Raw genomic sequence first — 10,020 nt, 5'->3', positions numbered from 1 at the left:
AGAAAATGTTTTAATAAATTATGTTTTATTTGATATTATTTATTGTAGGGTCTTAATTTTAAATAAAATCTACATCATACTCACATATATCACTAAGAATAAAATGTTATAAATGTTACTCGCAATCAGTACGATGTATATTGTAAAATCACAAAGTTAATTAATATTCCTTTAATATTTTTTCAAATTGACGTCCATCATCAGTTAGGAAAAAACCAGCTGCTCATCTCGCTTTTTTAAAAAAGAACAAAAATAGACAAGCTAAAAATAAAAGTAATTTACTATTGCTTTATGTATCTCGCTGTGGATAACAGGAAACATTCGCGATATTGTGAAGCACGAAAGTACCTAAATAAAAACTGAAAATACGTATTATGTACATACGAGAATGAGATGAACGCGATGGAAAATGGTATGGAATATTAGCGATGAAAATATTGCTTTATTCAAAGCGGAAGTACATTATCGATGCTGTTTAATGCCTCTCAGAAATCGCTTCGAAGTATAAACGCGGCCATGATATATGATCCATTCTTCGTGCGATGATCGCATAATGCGTAATGTAACTGTAATAATAAAATAATGCGTAACATGATATACAACTGACAATAATACAGATCTCGCGATCTCAGATCTACAAATGAGAACAATAAGCCTAAAACAAAGGAAACCTGTGCTTGAGAATTTATTGCAATCGCCAAGCTTGCACTTGTGTATATGTGTGAACGCGTTAAATTTACTATCTGAATCATTGTTTTTTTCCTCTTTGTCACAAGCCTAAATCATTAATCTTAATTTAGTAAAAGTTTATTACTAAATTAACAAACACACATAAAAAAATTAATACATAGTAAAATCAAATCAAATAAAAATTTACTGAAATAAATTTAATAATACCCTATACTTATAGATGACAGAAAAGCAACTTCGATCTTTCTTAAACAACACGTTCATATAATCGCTGTCGTTTGCATAATTTATAATTACTAATGCGAAGCGAATAAGCTGCATAAAAGAGCAGAAAGAAAGCATATATACACGGAAAAGCACTTGTCAGAAGAACAGATAGATATGATCGCTTACCTAAGCAACGCTTTCCTCCAGCAATAGTCCGTTTCTATAACAAGCAGCTGCAATTTCATCATATACGTGGAGGTGGCCCAAGGCATAAAAATGAATCCGTGCACGTTATAAGGGCTTTTCTCCCGGTGAAAAACTACCTCCACCTCCGACACTTTCTCCCCTCGCAGATGGAAGCGCAATTCTGTGATATTCAGGTCGCGATTAGTCGCGCGCGACCCAATTATCCAAGTACAGGTCTGTATTATCGATCAATCGGAACGAAACACACGAAACAGATCGGAACGCAGACGCTTTTTCTCTTATTCTCTTTCCCCGATACTGAGAGGAAGAAAAAAAGAGATGCTAGAAGACTTTCTTTGGGAAACGCACGGGATGAATCACACTGACAGCGCCTAAATATATACGTTAAATGCGGTGACTGCTTATTCGGAGGGAAGGGAAGCGCGTGACTGACGGGATCTACTCAAACGCGAGAACGATATCTTCTGATCGTCATCTTCGTAGCTTCTTCTCGCCCTTTCTTTCGTTGCTGTTCTCTCGCACTGAAACACGGACAGTGACGAAAAAAAATAAAAAAATGACGACGGAGCCTGCCTGTCTGGCTGCTTGCTTGCCTGCCCCGTGGCTGGCATCCGTGTTCTTCGGATGCATTGTAACAGCAGGGCGCACGCGCCACCTCATGGATCGCCTCTGTCATGGACGAGCGTTACAACCGGCTAGCTAGCTACGTATTAGCTGCCAATGACGTCACGCAGTACGATTCATTCACACGAATGTTTGACGCCCGCGCATGACTGACCCTGAAGACACAAGCATTGGGGTGCGTGTACGAAGGAAAGGTCCGGGACTCTTCTTCTACATTAGAACACTCGTTTTACCGAGGTTGAAGTCTCTGGATGGAAGAAAAATCGGACAAACAGTTAGAGGAAAAAAATAAAATTAGAGCTTCGTGAACACGAATTATAAATATATAAGCCAGAGATATAATAGTTAAATTTAAGTCAAATATAGTATTTATTCAAAAGAAAGAGAAGAAAATAAGTCAAAATGGATACCGTTATGAAATTTACATTAGAACTGAAATAAAACTTCTGATATTGTTGTCCATTCAAACCAATGTCTGTGAAAACATTCAACAAGTATGACATAAATATTCTACTCATAATTCAACATTTTGATTTTGCATTTAATACAATGCATGTATCTAATAATCTGTATTTTTTATGAAACATTAGAAAAGGAAGAAATAATTTGAAGGTGACATTTTAGTTGTAAAGGCAAATATCACATAGTGGCATTATAAAAGGTTCGAATCTGACCTACTTTTCGCGAAAAATGGATAGTAATAATTTTTTCTTATATAAGAGTAGAAGCATTAAATTCAAGGAATAAATATTATACTTTAATTTATTAATTATTTCGTAAATTTTATTAATTTGAGAAAAATAAAATATTTTTTAAGTCAACAAAATTATGGAAATTAAACTATAGATGGAATTGAGAGTGGAATTAAAAATACATATGGGTGTATAAAAGTTGAAACGAGTGAGATTTGTAACCATATTATTTAGAATTACTCTTATTAATATTTTGTGTATATATAATGTATATGTATAGAAATACATTGTATACATACAAATAATATATACAATAATTACAAAAGTTACCTTTTATGTTGTACAATCAACTATAATCAATCTGTTTTCTACTGTTGAATGTAAATTTTGTTTCAATCACGGATTATTCACGGAGTTCTCATTTTTTTCAAATGTCCATTCAATTTGTTTTGTTGTTTATTCCTAGACTCTAGTAATTTTCGCTCTGGCACATGCTGTAACGCTTTTCTCCAATCTCCGGTATATCTTAAATCCAATAATATTTGTATCATTTGATTGACTGTAATGTTCTTACATGACCCAGGACCCCAATTGAGATATTTTTCTATTGGTAACTTGCCCATGCAAATACCATCCTTCTTAGCTTTTGCCAAAGACAAAGGTTCTGTATTGGTCTGCAAATTAACAAAAAATTTACTTAACAAAAAAAAAAAAAAAAAAAAAAAAAAAAATAAAAAACATGTACATAATATATGCTTACATTATGAAGGACATTTTATATTAATTTACCTTGTCTACCATTGCACCTATGATATATACTATATCAGGATCATATTCAGTTATATCAGTTTCACAGTGTGGAGTAAGATAGAACAACTGATCTCTCCTAAACAAATCTAAGTAAGATTGTGATGTCACAATTGCAGGGAACTCAGGGTTTAATAAAGTAGGGATGTTGCATTGGAAGTGATGCATAAGCAATCCATCTTTGTCCAAATTACAATAGTAAAGGCACATAGGATCAACATGAGCGCGATTGTCAGAAAACGCTAGAGTCAGTTGTTTAGCACAGTTGTGGACTTCATAATAGGTCATATAGCTTTCGTAGCTACAATCAAACACAACTTTTGGTGCAAACATCATGGCTTGAATTAACTTAGCATTATAGTAATGGTTTATAGTTACTTCATTTATATGCCTGAACATTGAATTATATGTGATCCCATATTTTATTTCACCAGTATTTTCCATCTTAACTTCTGCTTTTGCTTTTATGGCAAGTGCTTGAGTTCTTTTCAATTCCTTTTTTAATTTTACATTTTTTTTATGCTTTTCATTGCGCCACAAATAGCAAAGATATTTTCTGAAAGTATTAAAAAAAGAAATACATATTAATCAAGGTATTAATCAAAGAAATTAGTTAAAATTACAAAGATATGTTCTAATAAGAAATAAAAAAAATCTATAAGGTACCTTTCTTGCCTTTTGCTCGGTAGTGTTAACAATATCAACCAATGGCTTGGTTGAATCATTTCAGGAACTTTAGCACCATTACGTCGCATTATGTTTATTTCTAACTCTAATATTTGATAGCGTTTCTTGTTCTCTGGATCGGACAAAAACTTATTAAGCTGCTGCATTCCATTCGCTACATTGATCTTCTCTTTGATCGCGCTCTGATAATAAAACCGTTTGCATACTATATTATTCCAAATATGATGAGAGTTCGCATAACAGTCAATCATGGGTAATAAGATACTTTCGTGGCTTGACTTTTGCGTCAAAAGTTTCCTATGAATTTCCATTGAGACAATCAGACATCTAAGATTATACATAGTAAAATTATAACTTTTCGTAATAATTGCTGTCATCTTCTTCTTCTTCTTTCTTTGGATAATTCTAAGACATTTAAATTTTTTAATTTCAATTCCAATCATTCAAATTCACATTTTCTTCGCAGTCATCCTAGTACTAATTTTTTATGATTGCAAGTACATATTGATATGTATTAAATTAATTGGTATATATTATATATAAATTAAACGGATCATAGTAATATTTTCTTTTAATCTTCGTTCTCCAGAATGCGCAGTACATATTACGTCAATTTTTCAATTTTTAATTTCTATTGTAATATTAAAAAGCAGATATATACTATCTTTGAATACAAGTTTCTAACCTGTATGTATGTAATGTATGTAAGGCTCACATAACCTGCAATACATGATACAGTGGTACAGTGTGCAGTATTCTCTAGAAATTCATTAAATCGCATGCGTACTAATAAATCACCAAATTACGTTCAGGATTGTGTTCGAAAATCTACTCATCGAATAAAAGAGAACTCGATTGACCAATAAAAAAAAAAAGTCTGCTCCTTTTGCTCAAATTAGTCAATTAAAATCTAATGTCACATCTTCGAACGTAACCATGTTGTGTAGTGTACATTTTTTGATAAAAATACGAATAGGTAGATTTTAGATTTTAATAATCTGTTCATGTGTAACTCATAGAAATATCAGATGACAGCGCAACGATATAAGAAAAATACGTGACAACGTCCCTTCCTGTCTTCTTTCAGATTCTTTACAATTTGAAAAATCTTTCGGGATTGTTCTGATGTAATCTAGTCTAATTGTAAATAAATTTCCAACTATTGAGACAGATGTAATGCATTCGAAAACGTAATCTAATCATGGAGTATTTGGGCGAAATAATTGCTCTCGGAATTGACACCGTCGTATTTGCTATTTGCTTGAAACAATATATTTATTACAAGAATTCGATTGAGGCGGTTAAGGTAGATAAAATCATTCACAAATTTTAAAATATATACACATTACACATTAATTTAAAAAGAAATATCCTAATATATATATAAATATATATTTAAGACAGCTTGAAAAATAGTATGTATCTGTATTTTGCAGAATGTTGAACTGTACGATATTGGATCAGATCTAAAAAATCTAATAGATAACAGTTCAAATAACAAAATAGATTATGTTGCTATAAGAGGAATCGTAAAACCACTAGGAGAATCGTTGCAAAGCATCAATAAAAAAGATATTACTGGAGTTATACACAAGTTTAGAGTTAGTGAACATGTTATTGCTAGAACTTCAACTGGTTTCTGGTAAGAATGCATATATTTATAAACAAGCCTAACAGTGATATGTAAATGTCAATAATTTTCTTGACTCTATTATCACTATAATACTTTCTTAATTCATTAATCTTATTGATTATAATACCATAGGTCTACTCATGAACGAATAATTCAAAAGATATATCGTGTGGTACCATTTGTTTTACAAAGAGGATGGTACTCGGTGGAAATTGTAGATCCGTTATCAGCTGATATCTTGGAATTGGATGTAATTTCTGATACTTTTGAACCTAGTATACCTACATTTGTGGATCTTGTGTGGGGATTTTTTACAGGTAATTGTGCAACAAGGTGGGCTAGGACTATTTGCAGTTCTTATATAAAATATTTAATTACATTATTTATATATATCTTATAAAAAATGCCAAGTAGAAAAACTTATATTCATAATATTATTAATTATTAGGAATTCGTCAACGTGGCATACAGTCTACAGAAAAAATGTTGCGTGAGAATTCAATTATTACAGCAATAGGTGAGCTTTCAAGGTCACAAACTAAATCTGACACTCTTATAATGCAATCTCCATTAAATGGGTCTCCTTTTTATATAACGAGCATGTCAATTACTACTTTGATACGGAATTTGGATGATCGTAAGAAGCTGTACAGGTATTTATAAATTTCAGGAAAAATAATTACAATTATCTATTATACATATAATTAAATTTGTATTAAACACATAATTTTTTAAACTATAGGATATTTTGTGTAATAACTGGTACAATCGGATTATTTCTTGGAGCAATTATGGCGAGACGCTACTGGAAGAATAAACAGCAGCAAAGATTGGAAGAACAGTTACGGCAGTCACTTGAGACATCTCGTCAAGAAAGACGTCAAAGAGTCAGGGACAGGGATCTCAGAGAGGATCAAATATGTGTGATTTGTAATACAAATGCTCGCGAAATTATTCTACTGCCTTGTGGTCATGTATGCATATGTGAAGATTGTTCAGCTAGCATCAATAATAACTGCCCCATTTGCAGAACAGAGATCACTCAAAAAGCAGCAGCATATATAGTATGAAATTTATTTTGATATACGTGTAATTTTTATAAAATAAATACTTTTATTGTATTACAAAAAAAAAGTATAATACAAAACCAATGAATGATAAAATTAAAACACTACTGCTCTGTTTAATTCAAATTATAATATTTTTACATATATGTTATATATTGTAACTTCATTGTTCATGGATAAAAATTTCATTTGTGCATTAATTATTACTCGCAAGATTTTTAATGTTAATATTTTACCAAAATGTGATTTTTAATATCTCATGTTAATATATTTAAAGAATTTTTATCTAAAAAAAAATATAATTACATTTCATTAACATCAATCTTAAAGCTATGTATATATTACAGATTTCTATACATTATGCCAAACTTCTAATAACATATATATATATATATATATATCAATCTAGTATATATAGCATATACAATATATAGAAATCTGCGCGATATCTACATAGTTTTAAGAATGATGTATATAAATGCTCAATTATGAATAATTGTCCTGAATTCATCTTTAACAAGACTACTATTAGGGGTCTAGTATAATATATAGAAAAAAGAGTTTGTGGTATATATAATTTTTTTTTATTTCATAACTTATTGTTTGATAGTCTATTATCTTAAATGTACCAATAGTAGAATATTTTTTCCATCAATAAGTGCAACGAAAGAGAAATAAAAAGTATATTTTCTGTAAAAATATATATTGTACATTACCTGTTATATTCAGATATATGACAACCTTAAAGATCTATACTTTGTTGTCCATTTCTCTTATCTACATCCAAACTCATTATCTTCTTAGCTTTATTAGATTTGCCAATACCAAGTTTTGGCAGGCCTCTATTTAAACCTTCCAACAAAACGCAAGCTTTACATATTTCTTGACTTGAAACAAATCCACATCGAGTACAATTTCTTCTTTCTGGCATCTTTACATTATTATTCACTTGCAACTGCTCGCCTAATATATAACATATAGCATTAACAATAATATTAATTTACATAATAAAGATGTTTAAATATTACAAAATATAACGAGAAATTCTTATACCTGAATGTATTATGTCTATAATAGATGAAGGTCTTATTTTCTCCAAATCCTTTAGAAAAGCTCGTACATGCCCTCTATAAGCGTTTGGAGCATATATGCACTCTGTAGAGAAATATACTAGACGCTTAAAATATGCATACATAACAATTTCTTTTTCATATGCATATTTCAGTGGCTTACAACGCATGATGGAATCTGCACCTGCCTGTATTAACATATTTGCATATAAATCTCTGATTTATCAAGATTTCCTATTGCATACATGCACAATGATATGTTCTTACAGTAATTACAGATGTACATCTCTGAAGTCGGGCAATATCGCCTCTTAAGACATTCATTAACACTGTTTCAGCGATATCATCTGCATTATGACCTGTTACAATACAATCCACCTGTAAAATTGCAGCACCTCTGTCCAATGCTTGTCTTCGAAAAACACCACAAAATGTGCAATTGTTCTTACGACCAATCTAAAATATAATTATATATTTTATCACAGTGTACTTAATTAGAACTTTTGAATAGTGATAAATTGTATAGAAGTGATTAAATATATTTTACCTCTTTAACTATAGAATCCATTGTCCATCCATATAATTCTTTATATGATAAGATTTTAAGTGGAATTCCATAATCATCTCTGTTCTGTGCCACAGTTTTCAAACTATCATCCCTATATCCTATACAATAATAAATTTTATAAAATTTTATAAAATATATGAAAAAATTATATATATATATATATATATATTTTTTTTTAAATACTATATTACCAGTAATTCCTTCATCAATAGATAAAAGAAAAAGATCTAATCCATATTTGTGCCTTTCATTCAGAGTTTTTAAAACATATGCAAGTACAGTGGAATCTTTTCCACCCGATGCTCCAATGGCGACTTTGTAACCAGGTTTGAACAGTTTACCATTGACAATTGTATCGTGAATCTCAGTCTCGAATGCCAAGAAGAAACATTCTTTGCACAATGTATCGCCAGTTTTTGGTCTCTAAAAAAAGATACATTTGTTTTTAATCACACAGTAACAACTTATACAAATTTTCTCAAGTAAAAAAATTTTATAAAAATAAATTATACCTTTAAAACAGCATCTTTCCCACACTTTGTAGTACAAGGGATAGGCATCTTGGTTGTCTTATTTCTCTTATATACAACTATTGATGATGATTCACAAAATCTTGTTGTATATCAATTTGTGTAACAAAGCAAGGACTATACAAAAATGTCTTTATATTCCTCGTTAAACGTACGATCGTGGTTTATATACCCACGTTGCATACGACACTCGAGAGAGAAAATCGTGCTTATCGTACAACACACGTAATAGTATCTAATAAAATTTTCGTCCAAGTTTAATTGTCCTCAAAATAACACTTATACGATTAATAATGCAATTTTTTCATCATTTGAAATAAAAAAAAAAAAAAAAAAAAAAACACGTTTAATAAGAAACGCAATTTAATCCTCTGGCTTCTCAGGCGGCGGTCCACACGGTTGCAGCATCTTCTCCATGAGATTAAATCTAACACGTGCTTTAGCTTCGTTCTCGGCGATCGCGAAGAAGTTTAGTAGATCGTAATGGCCCATGTACGAACTGCAAGAATCGCGGTGCTGATTCACTAGCCACTCGAACTTGGTCGTATCCGCGTGTCCTGTGCCGATGTACTTGGATTGCAGATGCTCCAACTGACTGTGAATGTTATAACGTTCGCCCATCTTCCTGAGTCAAGCCTTTTCGTGATTCGGTTCCTGCTTGAACACTCGAATTAATGATCCACACATACACGCGTTTGTATTTTTCTCAGTTTTTGCTCACAAAAATTTATGTTTTAGGTTCATCGGCAAAAATGCGGAGAAATTTCTCACGCATGCGCAGTAACGTAAGAATCTTGTCACGTCAAGTAGCGTACCTATATTTGACCTATCGTTAGGAAAAAAAATAGAAAATATGAAAAGAAATGTTATAAAAATCTCTACTAAATCAATAGATTGAATAATACGATTTACCGATAATTGTAACATTTTCGAATCATTTGAGTGACACAAAAGGAGCAAAGTTTTCTTAGCTTCCATCAATCAAACGCTTAGAAAAATTGTTGTAGTATCAAATAAAAAATGAAAATAATTTAGAATAATTCGAGAATAATTTCGTCTTCTTTTCTCACTCTCGATTGCCATCTTATTCGGAGAGAGAATGAATACGTAATAAGTGACAATTGGTTTATCTCGATAAAGATTTAACGTGTCATTGGTCATTTTTGCGGAATCAGTGACGTATCCACGGAATAGCGATCTTTCGCGAGTCTTCCGCGTAAGAATAAAAAATTCTAAAA

The 10,020-nt window shown here is 31.3% G+C and overlaps 4 protein-coding genes across 5 annotated transcripts; 1 reads left to right on the top strand and 3 right to left on the bottom strand.

Annotated features, from left to right (window-relative positions):
- Positions 1-36: 36 nt before the first annotated feature.
- Positions 37-4,666, bottom strand: LOC140675288 (mitochondrial ribonuclease P protein 1 homolog). Its single transcript, XM_072909633.1, has 5 exons — positions 3,894-4,666; positions 3,210-3,783; positions 2,751-3,094; positions 1,084-1,975; positions 37-566 (listed from the first exon to the last, which is right to left on the bottom strand). Exons 1-3 carry the CDS (start codon positions 4,355-4,357, stop codon positions 2,828-2,830), a joined length of 1,305 nt encoding a protein of 434 aa, XP_072765734.1. The 5' UTR covers positions 4,358-4,666; the 3' UTR covers positions 37-566; positions 1,084-1,975; positions 2,751-2,827.
- A 102-nt stretch (positions 4,667-4,768) lies between these two features.
- Mul1 (mitochondrial E3 ubiquitin protein ligase 1) lies at positions 4,769-7,272 on the top strand. The gene is made up of 6 exons (XM_072909635.1): positions 4,769-4,890; positions 5,002-5,220; positions 5,351-5,556; positions 5,680-5,864; positions 5,996-6,200; positions 6,290-7,272. Exons 2-6 carry the CDS (start codon positions 5,116-5,118, stop codon positions 6,615-6,617), a joined length of 1,029 nt encoding a protein of 342 aa, XP_072765736.1. The 5' UTR covers positions 4,769-4,890; positions 5,002-5,115; the 3' UTR covers positions 6,618-7,272.
- Ctu1 (Cytosolic thiouridylase subunit 1) lies at positions 6,763-8,906 on the bottom strand. Of its 2 annotated transcripts, XM_072909637.1 has the most exons (7): positions 8,765-8,906; positions 8,444-8,675; positions 8,232-8,350; positions 7,952-8,140; positions 7,668-7,872; positions 7,331-7,577; positions 6,763-6,900 (listed from the first exon to the last, which is right to left on the bottom strand). In XM_072909637.1, exons 1-6 carry the CDS (start codon positions 8,810-8,812, stop codon positions 7,357-7,359), a joined length of 1,014 nt encoding a protein of 337 aa, XP_072765738.1. In that variant the 5' UTR covers positions 8,813-8,906; the 3' UTR covers positions 6,763-6,900; positions 7,331-7,356. The 2 variants fall into 2 exon arrangements, with proteins under 2 accessions (XP_072765738.1, XP_072765737.1); XM_072909636.1 differs by lacking the exon at positions 6,763-6,900 and having other exon boundaries at positions 7,285-7,577.
- Positions 8,899-9,832, bottom strand: Sf3b5 (splicing factor 3B subunit 5). The gene is made up of 2 exons (XM_072909643.1): positions 9,695-9,832; positions 8,899-9,608 (listed from the first exon to the last, which is right to left on the bottom strand). Exon 2 carries the CDS (start codon positions 9,401-9,403, stop codon positions 9,146-9,148), a length of 258 nt encoding a protein of 85 aa, XP_072765744.1. The 5' UTR covers positions 9,404-9,608; positions 9,695-9,832; the 3' UTR covers positions 8,899-9,145.
- Between the last annotated feature and the right edge of the window lie 188 nt (positions 9,833-10,020).

This window comes from Anoplolepis gracilipes, chromosome 17 (assembly GCF_047496725.1).
Source record: "Anoplolepis gracilipes chromosome 17, ASM4749672v1, whole genome shotgun sequence".
In the NCBI taxonomy this organism is placed as follows: Eukaryota; Metazoa; Arthropoda; class Insecta; order Hymenoptera; family Formicidae; genus Anoplolepis; species Anoplolepis gracilipes.
This window is presented reverse-complemented; position numbering and strand designations above follow the sequence as displayed.

What these genes read in the sequence shown, in the direction of transcription:
- Ctu1 (XM_072909637.1), bottom strand. Translation starts at nt 8,812, where the DNA reads ATGCCTATCCCTTGTACTACAAAGTGTGGGAAAGATGCTGTTTTAAAG. An exon ending in TATTGATGAAGGAATTACTG is followed by an intron (nt 8,351 to 8,443) that starts GTAATATAGTAT and finishes ATTATTGTATAG; the next exon opens with GATATAGGGATGATAGTTTG. An exon ending in GATGTACATCTGTAATTACT is followed by an intron (nt 7,873 to 7,951) that starts GTAAGAACATAT and finishes ATGTTAATACAG; the next exon opens with GCAGGTGCAGATTCCATCAT.
- Mul1 (XM_072909635.1), top strand. Translation starts at nt 5,116, where the DNA reads ATGGAGTATTTGGGCGAAATAATTGCTCTCGGAATTGACACCGTCGTA. An exon ending in ATTCGATTGAGGCGGTTAAG is followed by an intron (nt 5,221 to 5,350) that starts GTAGATAAAATC and finishes TGTATTTTGCAG; the next exon opens with AATGTTGAACTGTACGATAT. An exon ending in TGTGTGGGGATTTTTTACAG is followed by an intron (nt 5,865 to 5,995) that starts GTAATTGTGCAA and finishes ATTAATTATTAG; the next exon opens with GAATTCGTCAACGTGGCATA.
- LOC140675288 (XM_072909633.1), bottom strand. Translation starts at nt 4,357, where the DNA reads ATGATTGGAATTGAAATTAAAAAATTTAAATGTCTTAGAATTATCCAA. An exon ending in CCGAGCAAAAGGCAAGAAAG is followed by an intron (nt 3,784 to 3,893) that starts GTACCTTATAGA and finishes TAATACTTTCAG; the next exon opens with AAAATATCTTTGCTATTTGT. An exon ending in TAGGTGCAATGGTAGACAAG is followed by an intron (nt 3,095 to 3,209) that starts GTAAATTAATAT and finishes GTTAATTTGCAG; the next exon opens with ACCAATACAGAACCTTTGTC.
- Sf3b5 (XM_072909643.1), bottom strand. Translation starts at nt 9,403, where the DNA reads ATGGGCGAACGTTATAACATTCACAGTCAGTTGGAGCATCTGCAATCC.